Genomic DNA, 20,962 nt, shown 5'->3' with positions numbered 1-20,962 from the left:
TTGGAAATAAAACCAATCTTCATAGCATTTTTATGAGTCATATAAAAATCAGTTGTTAACCTACTTTACTGCATTTTAGAAGTCCCATAAGCAAAGCTGATTCACCCTGGTTCTTTGTAATTCCCCACACACACACAAAAAAGGATAATTAAAGAAATGTCCAATGTGTACGATGTTTATGAAATCCTAACGATTTCCCTTACAGTCAAAGCTACTTCTCTTTTTAATAAAATGTTACCAGCTTTTTGTTTGATTGACCTGACTTAATCAGGAGCAGCCTAGCATGGGCTCACAGTAGGGATGGGTTGAAAGTATATTAAGAAAGATGTATCAAACTGGCAGATCCACCAAGTATTTTTAGCTCTGAAATTTGAGTTAGAGCAATTGTATGTGCTGTTTTTCCCTGAGAAACTTGTCTGCCTTGTCAGTTGAGGAGCTGTGACTGGGGATACTGTTTTGTAGTGAGCTCTTCAATTAAACATTTGAAGTTCAGTACATGCCATAGTCACCTTTTTGATCAGTTTTGGAAAGGAAAATGTGAAGAGGTTTTGGTGAAAATAAAGTGGTTGAGCAGCTCTGTGCCGCTGATTTCTGTGAATGCTGTACTCTAATTTTAATTCACCGCAGCTTTCAAAGTCCTATGAAAAGGTTGAAAAGGCCCTGAGTGCAGGAGACCCGTCCAAAGGTGGATACGTATCTTTGAATTACCTAAAGATTGTTCTCGACACCTTTGTATACCGATTACCAAGAAGAATTTTCATCCAGTTAATGAAAAGGTAAGAGTCCCATTGTTTCCTTGACATTTTTTTCCCCCCAGACGTCAACTGTGAGGATCAGGAACAGCTTTATTTATTTTTTATTAATGTTTTAGACTTTTTTACTATTGAAAATTTCAAACACATGCAGAAGTAAAGAGAATAATGTAATGAATCCACGAATGCTCCCACCAGCTGTCTGCAACTTCCCACTCATGGTCAATCATTTCATTTCTATCCCTGCCCATTTTTCCTCAACCTCAGATATTTTTGAAGCAAATACCAGACATCCTATTTCATTGAAAAGACCTACGTCTCTCGATAAGAACTCTTTTTAGAAACATGGTGAAAATACTGTTTCACACCTAATAGAATTATCAATAATATTAATAAATATCCAGTCAGAGTTCAAATTTAACTGATTGTCTCACATTTTCTTTTATAACTTATTTGAGTTGAGATCCAAATCAAATCTGTACATTGCAATTGATTGATTTGCCACAATTCTTTTTTAATCTGCAGGGTCTCTCTCCATTTGTTAATTTTCCCCCTTAAGATGCATTTGTAGAAAAAGTCTGGATTGTTTGTTATGTAGAGTTTCTTACAATCTCAATCTGACTGATTGCAACCCACGGTGACATGTAACATGCTCTGCTGTCTCCCCCCCACCCCAATCCCTGCCCCTGAATTGATACATGCACAGATCCAGGTTCAATGTGGGGGGCAAGAACACTTCATAGGTGGTAGCAAGCATGTATGGACTGCTTGCCTTTCTTCTTGTGATGTTAGCAACCCTTGTTGATCGCCCCTATGTCCATCAGTTCACTAGGGATTGTAAGGTGGTGACGCTCTGTGTCTACTGTTTCTCCTTTATTAGTTGGAGTACTTCTGTAATGCAAACTTCCCCTTTCCAACCATTTGGTAACAATGAGACACAGTGTAAGAAAGGTAGGATCTCCTTGGTTCTTTCCCTTCACTTACTACTTTTCAAAATAATGAATTGGTTTCCTAGCATTCTCCAGAAGTGAGCAATGAGTGATTTTTCTTAAAAAAATGTTATTATGAACTCATGAATGTTAACATATTTGGTGTCTTTCAATTCATTACAGTTATTATTCTCCTTGATACTCAATTTGTTCTGTCTTGGCCACTGGGAGGCTTTTTGTGTTGGCTCCGGAGTCCTGCTGGTGTGACCCTAGTAGTCTTTGATAGCATTTCTTGGTATAATGAAATGCTCTAGGCTCTTCTGGTACATCTCTTGCCCCAGACCTGGAATCAGCCATTTCTCCAAGGACTCCTATTTACTTTTAGTTGGAAATGGTATATATAGACCAAACTTTGGGTGAGGAATACTGTCTTTAATTTACCTGGTTTTCTGTCCAGGTAACTCAGAGAACCTTTTCTCAGGAGACATGGGATTGAGGCTGATGGAAAGATTGTCCTGTGAAACTCTGAATAGTTGGAGGACACCTTGGGGTTACCTAGAAAGGAGGGGCATTAGAGAATGAGAAGGAAAAAATAGGACTGAGCTAGACCAGCTGGACCCATTTCCCATAGCACTTCCTTCCCTTCTCAGCACCCTGTGTGTCCAGAGAGAGTCACCTGTGTGTTACCACCATGGCTTCTAGAGCGAAGGGCATAAATATTTCCATGGCTCAGAAAACAACTCTATTTTCCTGCCTGTACATAGTGAAATCTTTTAGCAATTACTTTCTTGGATAGCTGAGTTGTATAGCCATTTCTTTCTGTTTCATTTTCAAAATTACACAAATAATAATGTAGTAGCAGTAATAGAAATCAAAAACAAAAAGTCACCATCCACCTTACATAACCAATTGACTGTTTTCATTTTTCCACATTCTCTTCCACTTTGTATCCACATACATATATAATTTTTACATATTTGTAATCAAAATGCATCCACAGTTTTATATCATGCTTTTTAAATAGGAATGTATATTATAGCCATTCTTCACATTGCCTTCATAGTCTTCAAAATTATAATTTTATGGATGCCTACTGAGTGCTTTCCTCTGCTGGCCATTGTGGGAGGTGCTAAGAATGCCGAAATAAATAACAAAGAGTTCCTGGCCAGAGTGGTTGCCAGGGGATGATGGCTGTGAAGACGGATGGGCACATAGAGTGAGTGTATTAGGAGGCTGAGGGCGGCCAGAGATGTGGTGGTATTCACGTGTTCTAGCCAGGGATCCAGGGATTTCTGAGCCATGACCTTTGTCATGTCACCCACCCAGAATTCCCAGTGGAACAGGGCGCAAGAGGCAACAGCAGGGTGAACTCCCAAGTGCTAATATAAGGAATTATAAATCTGGTATGCCTCCTGGTGCACATATCTGGAAGTGAAGCTTTGTCATATCTTCCTGGCCAACTGTCCCCTTTATAATTATATCACTACCCTTTTATCCCTCTGGCTTTTTATTTATTTATTTATTTATTTATTTATTTATTTATGGCTGTGTTGGGTCTTCGTTTCTGTGCCCTCTGGCTTTTATAGTCTATCTTATCTACTATTAAAATACCCATAACACTTTTCTTTTGATTAGTCTTTGTCAGGTATCTCTTTTCCCAGCCTCTTGTTTTCACTCTTTTATTGTCATGGTTTCGGTGTATTTCTTGTAAAGTAGCATATATCTGTATTTTTAAAATTCCAAAATGAACAGCTTTGCCTTTGTAATGGTCCAGTTTAGTCTGTTTCCATTTGTTGTAATAGATGTATTTGGATTTTCCCCACCACTTTGCTTTGTACTCTCTATGATTTACTTGGTTCTTTCTTTTTTCTCCGTCATGTTTGGTTCTGGCTGAGTTTTTCTTATTACTCTTTTTTTTCCTCCACTGCCTTGAGACTTAAATATTTTATTTCTATTCTTATATTGATTATCCTTAAAATTTTAACATGTGTTCTAAATTTGTAAAGCCTAAAGCTAATCAGTGTTTCTGTTGTCCTGGATAAAACAAGCACTTTCAGCCCACATGTTACCATTGGCTAGTGCCGCTTTTTTTTTTTTTTCCGTGTTGGGTCTTCGTCTCTAGTTGCAGCACACAGGCTCAGTAGTTGTGGCACATGGGCTTAGTTGCTCTGCGGCATGTGGTACCTTCCCAGACAAGGGATCAAACCCATGTCGCCTGCATTGGCAGGCGGATTCTTAACCACTGCGCCACCAGGGAAGTCCCTCTCCCATTGCTTTTATTTATTTATTTAATTTATTAATTTTTAAAAATTTATTTATTTATTTTTATTTTTGGCTGCCTTGGGTCTTTGTTGCTGCGCGCGGGCTTTTCTGTAGTTGCGGTGAGTGGAGGCTACTCTTTGTTGCGGTGCACAGGCTTCTCACTGGGTGGCTTCTCTTGTTGCAGAGCATGGGCTCTAGGCACGCGGGCTTCAGTAGTTGTGGCACTCGGGCTCAGTAGTTGTGGCTCGCGGGCTCTAGCGCGCAGGCTCAGTAGTTGTGGTGCATGGGCTTAGTTGTTCCATGGCATGTGGGATCTTCCCGGACCAGGGCTCGAACACGTGTCCCCTGCCTTGGCAGGCAGATTCTTAACCACTGTGCCACCAGGGAAGCCCTCCCATTGCTTTTAATGTCCACTTTGTCATATTAAATTCTATCCTGAATTTGGTTTAATGTGTGTTTCTATTTTCTATCTCATCAATCTAGATTCCTCTTGTTACGTGGACGTTTCTGTACAAGGTTCTGTCTACAATTGCCTGTCCAACTGCCCTTATATTTTCTGTTATATCTTTAGAAGGAACACTGGGTTCCCTGCACTGTCACAGTTATTTGTTTCTCACCTATTTCTTGAATTTACATAGTGATTGTAAAGGACTTACCACTAATTATGTCACCTCCTAAGAAGAGAGAATGTGCTGGACTCTACCATGAAAGCAATGGCCTAGGAAAAATGAATTAGAGGTGGGACTAGTTTCCTGCAGCGAGTGGCACTGGGGTGGCCCCGGGGTAGTGCTGATTTCCTCTTTCCTTTGCTCTCCTCTCAAGCCCCCCAAGAAGGTGGTACAGTTGGGACACCTGGTATCGCTACAAGCTTAACTCCCCTCGACCTTTGCACTCAGAGCATCACGAGAAGCCATAATTCACCTTCTAAATTTAGGTTTAGTATTTTTGTTAGCTTACCAAGATGTGTCCATGATTGTTTTGGGCAAATTCTCTATGATCTTTGTATTTAAACAATGATTTAAGAGTTCACTAAGAAACCTGTACATGAATGTTGACAGCTCAATTCATAATCACCCCAAACTGGAACCAACCCAATGTACTTCAGCAGGTGATTGGATAAGCAAGCTGGTACGTCCATATGATGGGACATTTCTCAGCAATAGGAAGGAAAGAACTGTTGATACCTACAACATGGATGAATCTCAGAGACATTCTGCTGAGTGAAGGAACCCGGTCTCAAAGGTTCCTACTGTAGGATTCTATTTGTATGAGAGTCGGCAAAAGACAAAACAATGGGGACGGAGCAGAGATCAGTGGTTTCCGGGACTAAGGGTGGGGGAGGGCCTGAGTCCCGAGGGGGGCTGTGGGTGATGAAGCTGTCCTGGATTTTGCGTGTGGTGATGGTTACGTGTGTTAAACTCTACACATGTGTTAAAACTCATAAGAGTGCACACACACAAAAAAGCCCCTTTTACTGCATTTTAATTTGAGAAATAAAATGTAAAAACTCATCCTTTTTTTTAAGGCAAACAATACAGAAAAGAATAAAGGAGGAAGTAAAATAAAATCTAAACGCTCATGCCCAATAAAATGATTTGAGAAATTATTCTTCTAACAAATTTTAAGAATGGAAAGAAAAAAAATGGGCATCTTTTTGAGTTTATTTTTTAAATACTCAAGATCTAGGACCTAAATTAAAAACCCTAACAGCTTGGTAATGAGGCATAAAATCTTGATCCAAATAATATTTTAGGGACGTTAAAAGCTATTTTCCATATGTATATTTTAATGTAATGGTAGGCTTTAATTAAACAGATAACTTGACCTTTATTACTAAGATGCTGTGTTTTTCATATAAAATAGATCTATTAGAAACAAAACCAGTGTTTAAATACGAAGAATGAGGTTTCTGGGAGAGTTGAGAGGATGAAATAAATGCTGTGACTTGCATGTTCACCGGAGACTGGGCTTCATCCATCCATCATATGAGCAGGTACCCACTCAGAAGCATCTCCTGGTGAGAATTTTCCCACCCACGCTGGGGACATTAGTAGCCTGGCAGAAGCTATGCAAACCAAAAATAAGCCATTTAGCCCAAATTATATGAAGTGTAGAAGCAATACCCCGGGGTATATTTTCATTTATTGCCCAAACCTTTTTAAGCCGTGTGTCTAGGATTTCTTCTATTTATATGACATTCTAGAAAAGGCAAAACAATGGGAATGGAGGACAGATCACTAATTGCCAGGACTGGTCTGGGGGAGGGTGTGACTCAAGGGGGGCGGCACGGAGAGATTTTGGGGTGAGGGAGCTGTTCCCTATTCAGCTGTGGTCTTCTTTGTCTGGACATGCATTGGGCAGGGTCCAGGCAGAAAGCAGATGGCATCTGAGTTTATTGAAGGATCTTTTTACCCAGAGGAGTGCAGGACCAAGTGAAATCAGTAGGTGGAGAAGCATTTATCTCTCCTAGGCCTGAAGGGGCAAGAGAGGGAGAAGTTAGTGAGAGGAGCACGAGGGTGACCTAAGGAGAGAGCCACCCAGGAGCAGATAAGGCCTTCAGCAGGAGAGCGTGGCCACAGCCATGCTGCAGCGCAGCGGGGAGGGGCTGGGGGGATAACTAGCCCACCTTCTCTCTCCTCTCACTTTCCAATCTCCCGCTGGCATCTCCCACTGCCAACCCATCTGAAAGCCAGGGGCACAAGGGGCCAGTTGAAGCAACCCACCAGGGTACCGTGCAGAGTAGAGAAGGGTGGAGAATGGACCTGGATGGACAAACGAAAAATATCAGGTACCGTTTACCATTCTGAGCCTTAGAAACCTTGGAGGGATGAAAACCCTTGTCCTTTGCAAGAATGAAAACCTTGTATCCCCCAAACAGGAGCTACTTAAAGTCATGTCTCCCACATGAAATCTAAAATGTTAGCTATAATCAGCGCTTTTTAAAAAATAAGGCAGAGGGTGGGGTGGGAATAGGAAAACAAAAACAATACACAAAAGAGCTGCTAAAATTTGCATTATTGTAACTGATCATGAGATCTAAATTGATAATTATAGCCTCCTTCATCCATCATCCATTCTTACTTTCTCTGCCAGCATCTTTGCTGGACGGCATCACTCACCTGGTAGGGTACCCAGCCTTCTTCACAGGATCTCAGCCCTTGGCTATCGTCTCTTGGTGGGGCTGCCACAGCTACCTTAAGATATGTAATGCATCCTGTAGAACAGCACCCTTACCCCACAGGGTGTTTTTCTCTCAGCTGGCTCTGTAGCTGAGTCATCAACAAGGTGCCCAACCATTCTTTCACGTCTGTTCTGGTGATGGGGTATGTGTAAGACAGGTGAGTTCTGTATATCTGAGACTATTGCCACACCTTCACCACCATCAAATGAGTCCCTTGGTAAGTGCTGTGCTGCATGGGACATGATGGTGATGGGTAAAGCATTTTGGAGGTCCACAAACGCTGGTAATGATGGAAGCATTTCAGGCAGGGAATGGACATTTGTATCTGGAATATGTATCTTGTGAAGACAAATCACTGCCCCCTCCATGACGAAGGAGGTCCAGGGTAATCCCTACCAGATGACGGAAAGCCCCCCTGGAGGAAGGGGCCTGGGGGGGCTCGGCAGCAGCCAGCTCAGCTTTAGTGGTGACGAGTCCCTATTTTCACACCAACGCACAGCCTCGTCTGGAAGACCATGAACAGCACCAGGTTCCCTGGGGAAAGTGACCGACTGGCATCCCCCAGGCAGGTCAGCTTTCCTCCTGATGACCCAACCGGGATGCCTTCCGGTGGGCACTTACCTGGGACATAAATACCTTTATAAGCTGTGCTGATTTTCTGGAGTCCCTCAGATACCTCTTTTCTAGGTGTCACTGTCACCAGTCTTCCAGTCTCACTCACGCTGAGTCCCTGAGCAGTCAGCCAGCCCGTCAGTCAGTGCCCATGAATCAATACCTAAGTTCATCCTTCCGTAGTGGGCAGTTAGATGTATGTGGAGTTACGCCTACCATCTTCCAGGGCCGCCCCTGAGTGGGGCTGAGTGCTGTAGAGCTCCACTCGAGGCCGCTGGCAGCACGGTGCCAGCTCCCATCTAGTAACCACGCCCATCCCTTTCCTCTGTTACCCCGTGGACCTGCCCGTGAAGCCGTGGGTGTGGGTTGGGGGGTCCGTGAGCAGCAGGAGGAGGTCCCACGGGAGTCTGGCACCTGTTCACGCAGACTGCGTCCACCTTCCAGACGTGCTCGGGCCTGGCCTCACCTACGCCTCTTCCACTTAACGTGGGCTGCTGCCACACACATCTCACGGTATGACTCAGCAGATCCAATAACACCTGCTCTTCTGGGCAGTGTGAGTCTCGTAATCACTTTGTCACGTGGCCAGGCCTTCACCATGAATAGCAGAGCTCAGCAGCAGAGGCCAAGGGCAGAAGAGGACAGAGCCTTATGCAGAGCTCAGCAGCAGAGGCCAAGGGCAGAAGAGGACAGAGCCTTATGCAGAGCTCAGCAGCAGAGGCCAAGGGCAGAAGAGGACAGAGCCTTATGGCAAAACTCTAGGAATGTGTGTGGTGGTTCCCCTACTCGGGCTTGCTATAGGGTCCACACAGCATCTGTCTGCCGTAGACACTTTCATCAACATTGACTGTTGTGGGTCCAACTGAGACAGCAATTTACACTGTCGCCTGGGCCTTCTGCAACTGCTTTTTCCTGCTCTGTGTGCCACTCAAAACTGGCAAACTTGTGGGTTACCCGAAAGTGGATCAGAATAGCAGGACAAAGTTGTCTTCAGAATCTAGACGTCTTTCAAGCATGCGCCTCTTTCTCTGTGATGGGTGCTACAGGTATAACAACTTGTCTTTCACTTTAGAGGGGCGAGTCCAACATGCCTCAGACCTCTGGATCCCTAGACCCTTCACCGGAATGGCAGACCCCTAAACTTGCATGGGGTTTATCTCCTCCCGCTCTGAGGGCCTCTGGGATACTTGTTACTTCCCTCTTACTAGATCCTGTTAATAAAATCATGGGCCAGTGTGATGGTTAACAGCACATGATAACAATGCACAGCTACTTTGTAAATATCTGCAGGACCCTCTGGGCAAGCCTTGATAGAGTTCCTTCATATTATATTATGGCAGAAAGCAGGTGAGTTGACACAACCTTGAAATAATATTGTAAAGGTATACTGATCTCCCTGCCATGTAAAGGGAAACTTCACTGATGGTAATTTAAAATTTAGCATTTTCTATATCTACAGCTGCATACCAGATGCCAGGGGGTATGTTGATTTGCATGTGTGATTGGCGTCATCACCTGATTAAATTTGCAGTAATCCAGTCAGCTTCTTTCTTTCTTTCTTTTTTAAAGTATTTTACTTTTTTTTTTGGCCGCCCCAAACAACATGCGGGGTCTTAGTTCCCCAACCAGAGATTGAACCCGTGCGCCCTGCAGTGGAAGCACAGAGTCTTAACCCCTGGACCGCCAGGGAAGTCCCAATCAGTTTCTAATACCCAAGTAGCTTTTGCATTGGTGGACAGGTGATTTAAATGTGAATATGGTAGAAATCAATCCTTCTCCCACCCCTCATCTTTCTATTCTTTGACAGTGGTACCAATCTCTACATTTACCCCAGGGAAGTGGTATTACTTTTTGTTTACTCTCTTATAAAGGGCTGGGTCTTCTACATGGCCCTTTCTACCATCATAGCCCTTATTTCACAGATCAGAGAACCAGTGTGAGGATTCTGCAGTGACTAAGGTTATTTATTCCCATTATATATTCTGAGCCTGGAGAAGTAGCCATGGGATGAGCTTGTAATCCTACTGGACCCATTGTGAATGGACTTGGGCTCCATCTGTCACCTCCATAAGCCTCCACTCTGACCAACACACCATGCTGGCATTTTGTTTCTCCAGGAATTATCATTAGTAAGGAGGCCAGATCTAATAACCCTGAAAGGCTAAGGTATTTTCCTTCCCTTAATGCATAGTCACCTTGGTAAATGGCTGAAGGACCTTTTGGGCAAAGTTTGAATGAATATTCCTTGGGCCCTTTGGGCAAGGTTTGAAGGAAAATTCTCAGTATATGCCCATGGCTATATTGCAGAGTCCCCCTCAATTAAAGGTCTCTGGGTGCGTGAATTGGTTTAGGTCTGTGACCCCAGCAAGAGGCCATGAATTCCCACTGTAATGACTCAAGTCAGGCTTCCGCCCATCAGCCTAGAATTATCTGTATATTCTGTATATATCAGGCAGTGCCTTAGTCTTTCCTAAAGACGCTGTGGTCAATTAGCTAGTGCCAGAAATCCCTGTGGTTTGAAACACCCTGATTTCACTGTGGCTTATTATGGTAATTACTCCCATGCTGTAGCTATAAGAGAAAGTTTCCCAACAGGAACTTGGGCCTTTGATGACAAATGTATATGTTGCTTCTCCCTTCCCCATAGATGGGGTCACATGCTGCTATAAGTCTCTACCTGGATTCATGGGATGGGAAACATGGATTAGGAATGATATGGGTCTCCCAACATCAGAATCCAGAGGGATAGCTGCCTGAGGCAATAAAATGAGCCCCTGGGGATTTTTAAGAATTAAAAAAGTCAGCAATATCCATCTTTGTAACTTTAGTTAATAACGGTTACTCATGTGATTTCTAGCAAAATTATGTGCTGATTCTATTTTTTGAAAATTGTGTTTATTCATGTTGATTATAAAAACTGTACAGGCTCAAACTAGAAAATAGGGGAAACCATTGAAAAAATTACCCATAATTGTAATAGCCAGAGATGGCCACTATTCATATTTTGGTATATTTCCTTCTAGAATTTTTATGTGTGTACATGTACACATACTCCATACATGCTTAACATAGTCAAGACCATATGAGGTATAAAATATGTTCTGTTTTCTCACAGAATATTATAACAGGAGCATTTTTTATGTTATTAAAAAAACCTTTGAAATTAACTTTTAATGGCTGCATAATGTTTTGTCAACCCTTGAGTCAAAGGGTTTGAATGCTTCCAAGATTTACATTACATATTGCTAAGATGCCCTTCAGAAAGGTGTTAATTTATTATTACAAGGGAGGTTCATGAGAGTGCTTTTTGCCAGCATTTAACATTGCCATTTTTAAATCCTTGCTGATTTGATAGGTGAAAGCACAGTGCCTCGTTGTTGTTTTGCTTTGCGTGTCCTTGATTTCTATTGAGTTTGCACGTTTTTCATGTTTAACAGTTATATGTACTTCCTGCCTGAACAATTGTTTGTTCAGGTCCTTTGACCGTTCTCTGTGCTTTAAAAATATTTTTACCTCAGTACAAGTCACGTAAAATTGTTTCTTAAGTGTATAGTTTAATGAGTTTTGGCAACTGTGTGCGCTTAGCGACCACTGCCGTAGTCAGTGTATGGGACACTTGCCTTGCCCTGCATTCTGCTGTGCGCTTTGAAAGCAATCCCTCCTCTGACCCTCGGCCCCAGCAACCACTGATCTGTTCTCTGTCACTGTCACAGTGGCTTGGCCATGTCTCAGAGTTCTCACAAATGGGATCATACAGCATTCAGTCTTTGGTGTTTGATTCCTTTCTTCACTTTCCAAGTTTTAAGATTTGTCCATGTTGCTGCACATCTAATTATCCACTCAGCAGTCGATAGACATTTGGATTGTTTTCAGTTTGGGGACATTATGGAAGATGCTGCTATGAATATTCACATACAAGTCTTTGTGTGGACATGTTTTTATTTCCCTTGGGTAAAATACCTAGTAGTAAAATTGCTGGATTGTACGATGAGTGTATGTTTAAATATATGACACTGTCAAACTACTTTCCAAAGTGGCTGTATTGTTTTGCAGTTCCACCAGCAATGTGTAGGAATTCCAGATACTCCACATCCCCACCAACGCTTGGTACTGCCAGTCTTCCTAATTGTAGCCATTCTAGTGTGTGTAGAGCTATCTCTGTTTTTAATGTGCATTTTTCTGATGACTATTGATGTTGAGGCTCTTTTCATGTGATTTTTGGCCATTTGTGTATCTTCTTTTGTTGAGTGTCTGTACAAATCATTTGTCCATTTTTATTGGATTGTTTGTTTTCCTATTATTGATTTGTAAAGTTTTTTATATGTTCTGGATATGACCTCTTTGTCAGATACATATTTTTCAAATATTTTGTTTAGGTGTGGCTCACTTTTTCATTTTCTTAGCTCTGTCTTTAGAAGTACAAACTATTTTTTCTTTTTCTTTTTTTAATTTTGATGAAGTTCATTCCACCCATTAAAAATTGTTATGGGTAATTTTGGGGGAGGGGTCCATTTTCAGAAATCTTTGCCTAACCCAATAGCACAAGGATTTTATCTTATTTTTTTTAGAGGTTTAGTAATTTTAGCTCCTACATTTAGGTCCACTTCTGGCTAATTTTTGTGTATGGTGTGAGGTAAGGGTCAAGGTTCATTCTGTTTCTGTCCCGATATTCATTTGTTGAAAAGGCGATCATTTTCCCAATGAATTACTTTGCACCTTTGTCAAAAATCAATTGACCATATAAGTGTTAAGTATGTTTCTGGACTCTAGTCTCTTCCAGAAGATGTACGAATATGTTTGTTCTTGCATTAATACCACACTGTCTTGGTTACTGTAGCTAAATGCTTGTCTTGAAATTAGGTTGCATAAGTCCTTTAAACTTGTTCTTTTCTTTCAAAATTGTTTGACTATTCTAGGTTCTTTGCCTTTCTATATATTCATTTTAGGATCAGTTTGTCAATATGTTAAAAAGAAAGCTCTCTAGGATTTTGATTGTGAATACATTGGGAAGATTTGTCACTTTAATAATGTTCAGTTTTACACTCCATGAGCATGGTATATCCTTCTGTTTATTTAGATCTTTAGTTTCCCTAGGCAAGGTTTTGTTGTTTACAATGCTCAGATCTTGCACATGTTATGTTATATTTATTCCTAAGTATTTAAAAAAATTTTTGATGCTAATGTGAATGGAATTTTAAAAAATTCATGGCTAATACTAACGAATACAATTGATTTTTTAATATTAACTTGGAACACTGTGACCTTACTAAATTCACTGATTAATTTGTTCTAATACCTTTATTGTAAATTCCCTGGTGTTTTCTACATAGTCATATTGCCTGCAAATAAAGGCAAACTTACATCTTCCTTTGCAATCTGTATGCCTTTTATTTCTTTTTCTTGCCTTACATTACTGAGTATCACATTAAGTATAATACAGTGCTGAGCAGAAATGGTGAGATTAGATACCCTTGCCTTGTTCCTGATCTTTGGTAGCAACCATTCCATCTTATACCATAGTGTGATGTTAGCCAAGGATTTCTTATAGATGCCCTTAATAAGGTTATGGGATTTCCTCTTTATTCCTATTTTACTGAATTTTTTAAACCATGTATGCTGGTTTTTGTCAAATGCTTTTTCTGCAGCTATTCTGATGATCATATAGTTCGTCTCCATTATTCTATTAATATTGTGAATTACACAGATTGATTTTCAAATGTTAAGCCAACCTTGCATCCTGGGATTGAACCCCACTTGGTCATGCTATATTATTCTTTTAACATATTGTTTGATTTTATTTGCTAATCTTTATTAAGATTTTTTTTGCATCTTTTTTCATGAATGATATTTGTCTAAAGTTGCCATTTCTTGTAAATTTTTTTCCTGGTTTTGGGATCAGAGTAACACTGGCCTTGGAAAATGTGTTGGGAAATGTCTCCTTCCCCTCTACATTCTGACTGCCATTGTTATTATTTTTATTATCCTTACATGTTTGATAGAATTCACCTGAGAAGCTATTTAGGCTTGAAGTTTTCTTTTTGGGGATGTTTCAAATCATAAATTTGATTTTAAAAGTTAATGTGGAACTATTCAAGTTTTCTATTTCTTCTTGGGTCATTCTTGGTAATATGTGTTTTTCAACAAATTTCATTTCATCTTAGTTATCAAATGTATTGCCATAAAGCTAGTTACAATGTTCCCTCAATATGCTTTTTAAAAATAACTTTTTTATTTAAGAACAGTTTTACATTTACAAAATTATTGCAAAGATAGTACAGAGAGTTTCAGTATATCCCACACCCAGTTTTCCTTATTAACATCTTACATTAATATGGTACTTTTTTTACAATTAATGAACTAACATTGATACATTATTATTAACTGAAATCCATACTTTATTCATATTTCCTCAATTTTCCCCTAATATTCTTTTTTCTGTTCCATGTTATTATCTAGGCTACCCCATTATATTTAGTAGTCACGTGTCCTTAGCCTCCTCTTGGTTCTGACAGTTTCTTAGATTTTCCTTGTTTTTTTGATGACCTTGCCAGTTTTGAGGATTACTGGTCAGATATTTTATAGAATGTCCCTCAGTTGGGATTTGGCTGATTAGGGTAATGGCAAGACCATGGAGGTCAAGTACCATTCTCATTACATCATATCAAGGGTACATAGTATCAATATGACTTGTCACCATTGATGTTGACCTTGATCGCATGGCTTAAGTTAGTATCCTCTTTGTATTTGGGTTGGCCAAAAAGTTCATTCAGGTTTTTTTCTGTAAGATGGTATGGAAAAACCCGAACGAACTTTTTGGCCACCCCAATATTAACCTATCTGTGTCTTTAAGTTAAATGTATCTCTTTTATGACAGCATAAATTTGGATCTTGCTTTTTAAAAATCTAGTCTGATAATGTCTATCTTTTAATTAAAGCATTTAGTCCATTAATATTTTAAATAGTTATTGATATGTTTGGATTTAGGTTTCCCACTTTTTTCTCTTTTTATTTTTTCTGGCCTTCTTTTTAGATTATTTGAAATTGTTTTTAGAATTTAATTTTAATTTTATTAAAGTCTTTGTAGATATACTTCTTTGCATAATTTTTAATGGTTGTTCTGTGGATTATAGTATACATTTTAACTGTTCCCAGTCTACATACAGTTAATACTGTACCACTTCACATAAAATGTAGAACCCATGTAAGCACATAGGTCTATATCCTGCCCCCCATGTCCTTTGTACTATGGATAATATATGTATTATATCTGCCTATGTTATAAACTCCACAAAATAATGTGGGTTTTTCTTTTTCTTTCTTTTTTTGCTTTAAATAGCCATAAAGAAATAAAGAAGAAAAAATAAAGCAAAAAAATAGCCTTAAAAATTTTTTCATATATTTACTATTTCTAACCCTCTTTTAATTCCTTTCTGAGGAGCCATGATCTCCATCTGCTGTCATTTTCCTTCAGCCTGAAGAACTTCCTTTGTTGAGGTGTACTAAAGATGGATTCCCTTAGTTTTATTTAGGAATGTGTTTATTTCGCCTTCGTTTTTGAATGATATTGTCTTAGATGGAAAACTCTTGGGTAACTGTTCTTTCTTTCAGCACTTTATTATGATGTTCCACTCCTTTTGGCTTCCAGTGTTTTGGATGAGAAGTCATTTATTAAATTGTCCTCCTGAATGTAGTGAGTAATTTTTCTCTTGTTGCATTCAAGATTTACCCTTTGAATTTGACTTTCAGCTTTGTAACTGTGACGTGCTTTGGCCTGGCCTTTTCCGTGCATATACTGCTTGGTGTTTGCTGAACATCTTAAATCTGTAAATGTATATCAATTAAATTTGGGGGAAATTGTCATTTTTATGTCTTCAAGTGTTAGTTTTTTTTCTGCCCTATTCTTTCTCTTCTCTCCTTCTGTGACTGCAATTACATGTATGTAAGACTGTCTTATATTATGTCTTTGAGACTCTATTCATTTTATAAATATATGTGTATTCTGTGTTTGTTATATTGGGTGGTTTTGGTTGATTTGTGTTTAAGTTCACTCATTCTCCCCTTTATCCTCTCCATTCTTTTGTTAATTCTGTCAAGTGATTTTTAAAAAAATTTTAGATAGTATTTTTATCATTCTAAAATTTCCATTTAGTTCTTTTTATTATATCCATTTCTCTATTGAGATTTCCTATCTTTTGACTCATTTTAGGCATGTTTTCATTTGTTTCATTGATGATACTTACAATCATTGCTTTTAAAATCCTTGTCTGATAATACCAACATTTGGGTTATTTGGGATTCCTCTCAGTTGACTTTTTTTTCTCCTTACTAATTTTCCATTTTCCTGGTTTTTTGTATTCCTGTAATTTTAGATTCTATCCTGGAAATTTTGAATGTTAAATCGTGGAGACTGTAAATTCTGTTATAATTACTGTTTCAATGAATGTTGTTTCTTTTGTTTTAGTACGTACTTATCTTGTTTGAACTCAAGCTGCATATTCTGTTTCTTGGGTGGCAGTTCTGATCTTAATTCAGATCTTTTGTGTTTAGCTAAGCTATTTTGAGTAGGTTCCGATCACGTGAGATTCAGGAACCAGCCAGAAATGTGGTGGGACAGAATTTGGGGACCCCTCTCTGGCTCTTTCTCTTCCAGGATTTCCTCTTTCTCTCTAGGTTTATGATTTACCTGGGTTTGATCTTCTAGTTTTCCAGACTATAAAGGCCACTTTTTTTTTTTTTTGTACTGGTGCCTGTGCCACCCCTCATGCTGCAGTGCCTGGCCCTGGGCCAGACGCACTGAAAATACTCCTCACAGCTCAGCTCCTCTCAGCATAGATTTCCCACCAGAGTTTGCCCACTTCTGTTCACTCTATAGTGCTTTTAGGTAGCTACTTTTGATATTATGCCCAGAGTCTGTTGTGATTATCTGTAAGAGGATTGGTCCAATAGGATCTTACTCCACCATTACTGAAAGAAGTTAAGTTAATATTTTCATATTAATTTGTATAAGCACTTTGTGTTTTAAGAATATTAACAATTTGTTATGCATAATTATGATAGGTAACTTTATAAGTCTGTTGTTTGGCTCTTAAACTTTGTTTTAATATTTCTGGTATACAGAAATTTTTTATTTTGATGTAATTAAGTAAGTTTGTGATTTCTTAAATTTTGCTTAAAAATCCATTCTCATTCGAATACCAGATGAATATATGCCTAGATTTTTTTTTTCATTTTTCAATGGTCCTAGCTTTTACGTTTAACTTTTTGATCTCTTTTTTATTTTTTTTTTGATCTCTTTTGAGTGTATTTTAGTATACGGTATGTAGTGAAGATCTAATTTGATATTTTTACCAAAGAGCAAGGTAATTTCCTAAACATAATATATGCAGCTGATTCTAATTTTAATAGTAGCCACAGTGTTTCCAATATAGAAAATTAATTTTTAACTTGCTGAAACTTAAGGTGAAAATATACAGCATTAACAAACTGTATCAAAATAGTGGGCAAAGTTTGGGGAAGCAAGATTGAGTATGAAAGATGAAACTTTGTTTTGTATGCGAATAGCAGTGAATTAAACCACCGTCACAATCTACTTATTATATGTTGCCGTGTGCGTGTAATGAAATCAATTAGTCAATCAATTCTCTCTCTTCCTCATGACCACATACATGGTGCTAATAGCAGAAGTAGAAGTAATAACCAATCAAGCATTAGCTGCTATAATCATAATCATAATCAAAGCGCTATACAAGTGTTGACTGTGAATGATATTAATACTTAGGTAGGGATAAATACTATAAAGTATAGAGACGTAGTGCAATAGGGCAAATAGCACCTGGTTAGGGAAATAAGGGAAGGCTTCCTTGAGAAAGTAATGATTAAGTTGAGACCTGAAAGAGGAATGGAATTAACCACCTAAAGTGGGGGATGTAGGTAGTGGGGAGAATGTGGCAACTGGCAAAGGCAGCAACAAGCATACGGGCCTGAGGCGAGGAAGAGCACAAGCCTTTTGAAGAACCAAAGGACCAGCATGGCCGTAGCCAAGAGAGCAAGGGGCAGCGCGATATGGGATGAGGCTGGAGATGTGAGCAGGGTCAAACTGTGCAAGCTGTACGTTACCGAAGGATTTTAATTCTTATCCTAAGAGCCGTGGGGAGGCATGCAAAGATTTAAAGCAAGAGAGTAATCTGATCACATACGCATTTCAAAAAGTGCAGGCTGGTTAAAGTATGAAAATATTAATATATTGGTGGAAGGCAAGAGTAAGTACAAGGAAACCAGTTAGGAGACTATAGCAGTAATTCCAGTGAGGAAAGATGGTGGCTTGGCACCAGATGTGGATGGATGAACGGATGGATAGTTGGATGGATGCGTGCAAATGTAACCTCAGTTGAGCTGGCAAGACTCATGGTCTGTAATCTTAAGGCATCTTAATTTTCTTGCCCACTGTCCCTTTAAATTTTCTCAGTTGGATTAGTTCTTTTTCCCTTGGATGAAAGCATGAGCAGACTTTGATTTTTTGGTTTGTTTCAGATCACACAAAGAACCTCAGCTTAGTAATTGCAATAGCTGGTTTCACATTATGGTCAAAGCTGTAGACTTGATTTAAATGTGAATTGTGTTCCCTACCCGGTTAGGGTCTGTTGCAGGCAAGAATAAAGGGGGCACAGATGGCTTCTTCTCCCCATCTCCGCTTTGCACTTCTCTTCCTTCCTCATATTGCAAACTCGGGTTCTGACTCCTCCACGCCTGGAATGCCCAGAGGAAGGAGAGAAAGAGGGGGGAGCAGGAAAGTTCCTATTGGACTGGCTCTGCTGTGAGCTGGAAACCGCACTTTCTGGCCCTAACAGGTGTCTGTCAGAAGGTGTTTCCTTTCATGAGAGTCTTTGTTGTGTCTCTGGGCTTCACACGCGGCTGTTACATCCACAGGTTTTTGATGAAGGCAAATGCATCTCCATCTCAGCTGATCGCTTATTCCCTCCTCAGCCCCTGGGAACCTGGAAACAGGGAAGGAGAACCTTCTTTATTAAGGTCTGTTCATTCTTCCAGGTGGCCTTCTCGGGCAGGACCTAGATGACCCCGTGTGTTTGTGTGTGCACACACTCACGCTCGCTCTCTCGCTTGTGGCCCACGTCAGATTCACACGAGACCCTCTGCATTATTTCCCCGATAACTGAGAGTCAGCCAGCAGTCTTGCCAACACCTCCCCACCCGCCCCCACCCCCATTTTCGGTCAGTGGCTCAGCAGTTCGGCTCTCATCTGCAAAGTTTCTGTTCTATGAGGGCGTCAGGCACTGATACATTAGACCCCCCATGGCAGGGGCATCTAGCAAACTCCCAAGTAGAGCAGTTCTGTCCACAAGGCTTGAGGTGAGGGGTACACATCATCCATCCTGCCTTGCGCTGGGCTTGGGGCTCACCCAAGCGTATCTAAAGCTTTCCTCCAGAAATCTTCTCTCTTATTTCTCTATTTTCTGGACCTAGAGTGTGAACATCGTGGGGCCTTTATTCTGCCTACCGCTGTAACTGAGCTCTTCAAATAATGAATTTGAAAGAATTATTTCATGAACGTTAGAATTTTAATCAAATCCCTTTGTTTCTTCCTTCAGTGTATGCTACTGCTAACAGAATATAGAGACATGGATTAATCAGTTTGGTTTTTCCTTGCTTTTAAAAAATCAATTTGTAGTATTATTTTACTAAATTATTTTGTTTACCTTAGATATGAAACTTCATATAAATTCACTGCTTCCATTTTCAATTCAATATTAAGCATCTAATTCATGCAGCGTTATAGAAAATAATGTTTAAAATACTATTTTTGTTTTTTTTTAAATCCAGATTTGGACTTAAAACCACCACTAAAGTCAATTGGAAGCAATTTTTAACATCATTTTATGAGCCTCAGTTGTTGGAAGCTAGTAATAAAATTCCCCTGACAAAAAGAAATAGGTATGTAAAAAAAAACTAAACTAAATTTTGGTTACACATATCATAATATGTAAAAGGTTAGAGAATATCTGAATTACTTTTTCTTCATGTATTGAATGACATATTAGTCTTCTTTGAATAATTACCAACTTTTGCATAATAACGTATAGCTTATAAATTATTTTCCATATATTTTTCTTATTTAAAACTGCCTTAAACTATAAGGTAAGTATAATTATTATTCCAATTTCGAGATGAAAAAGTAAGACTGTATGGGGTCTTCACTAGGTCATAGGCTTAGTGAGTCACGGACGCAGAAACGGAGCCCGAATACCCTCAGTACACACACCGACCCTGCCAGCATCGCTCTCTGAGCACTGAGTATAATCTTGTAAAATTGTGTACAAACACATATTTGTTAAATATTATATGGAAAAGAGCAATGTATGTTAACTTGTTTTCCAACCGCTCTCTGCATGGTGCAAATATTGTGGATTATTTGCCTTGAGTGCCATTATTTTTGTTTTCATTCTAATGTCTATTATAACTTCAGATTTATATTTATCACATAAATTGTGGTGGGCGGTGGTGGCCCAAAACATAAAAAAAGACTTAATAATATGACATTTTCGAATTTAGACTTTCCCTCTAAGAACTATTTTATCTTCATGTGCACCCTGTATTGATCACCCTATGTAAGTCTCAAAGAAAAAACAGACTTTATAACCTCAGCACGTTCATTGAAAGCACTGTGCTTTATTGTAAAGAAAAATGTACCATAGAGTTAATTCCCGTTTTGCTGGGTCCTATCCCTGTCTCGGGGAATTTACGAATATTTAATGAACTGCCCTGGTCACCAGCCTTCCAGGTATTCGGAGCCCCCTGCACTCCCCACACGTTGCATTTCTGGGATGCGGCTCTGTGAGTTCATTTCTTAAGTGAAATTACTTCTGTTTCTTTACAATTTTCTTGTCTCACTGCACCTTGTCCAGGACTGTAGGAATTAGCCTGTGAATTTTCTTTACTTTAAAACAGTGGTTCTCAACTGGGGACAGTCTTGGCCCCCCAGGAGACATTTTGCAATGTCATGAGACATTTTTAGTTGTCCCCGTTCATGCCAGTGTTTGTGGTCTTCAGGAAAGCCAGGTTCCAGTGGGTCACACAAGGAACTCAGATTCAGCATTTCTGCCACTTTACATGTTTCTTAAAAGTGGTGGTAAGGGTGTGTGTGTTTATACATTCTCACACAACTGGAAAAAGCTAAGACGGCTGTACAGATGCAGCAATAAACTCCCCTA

General features: G+C 39.6%; 1 protein-coding gene across 11 annotated transcripts in view; it reads left to right on the top strand.

Moving 5' to 3' along the window:
• EFCAB6 (EF-hand calcium binding domain 6) overlaps positions 1-20,962 on the top strand; it is a 253,522-nt gene that overhangs the window by 86,782 nt on the left and 145,778 nt on the right. For 10 of the 11 annotated variants that reach the window (XM_082352631.1, XM_082352630.1, XM_082352622.1 and 7 more), the window contains 2 exons: positions 628-776; positions 19,575-19,685. In XM_082352631.1, coding sequence (XP_082208757.1) covers positions 628-776; positions 19,575-19,685 — 260 coding nt within the window. Of the gene's footprint in view, positions 1-627; positions 777-17,018; positions 18,765-19,574; positions 19,686-20,962 lie in introns of those variants that run through there. The other variant, XM_082352623.1, reaches the window with a different exon arrangement.

The sequence above is a fragment of the Balaenoptera borealis genome (genome assembly GCF_965194805.1).
Source record: "Balaenoptera borealis genome assembly, chromosome: 13".
Classification (NCBI taxonomy): domain Eukaryota; kingdom Metazoa; phylum Chordata; class Mammalia; order Artiodactyla; family Balaenopteridae; genus Balaenoptera; species Balaenoptera borealis.
The sequence above is the reverse complement of the archived record's forward strand: the minus strand, read 5'-3'. Positions and strand labels throughout refer to the sequence as shown.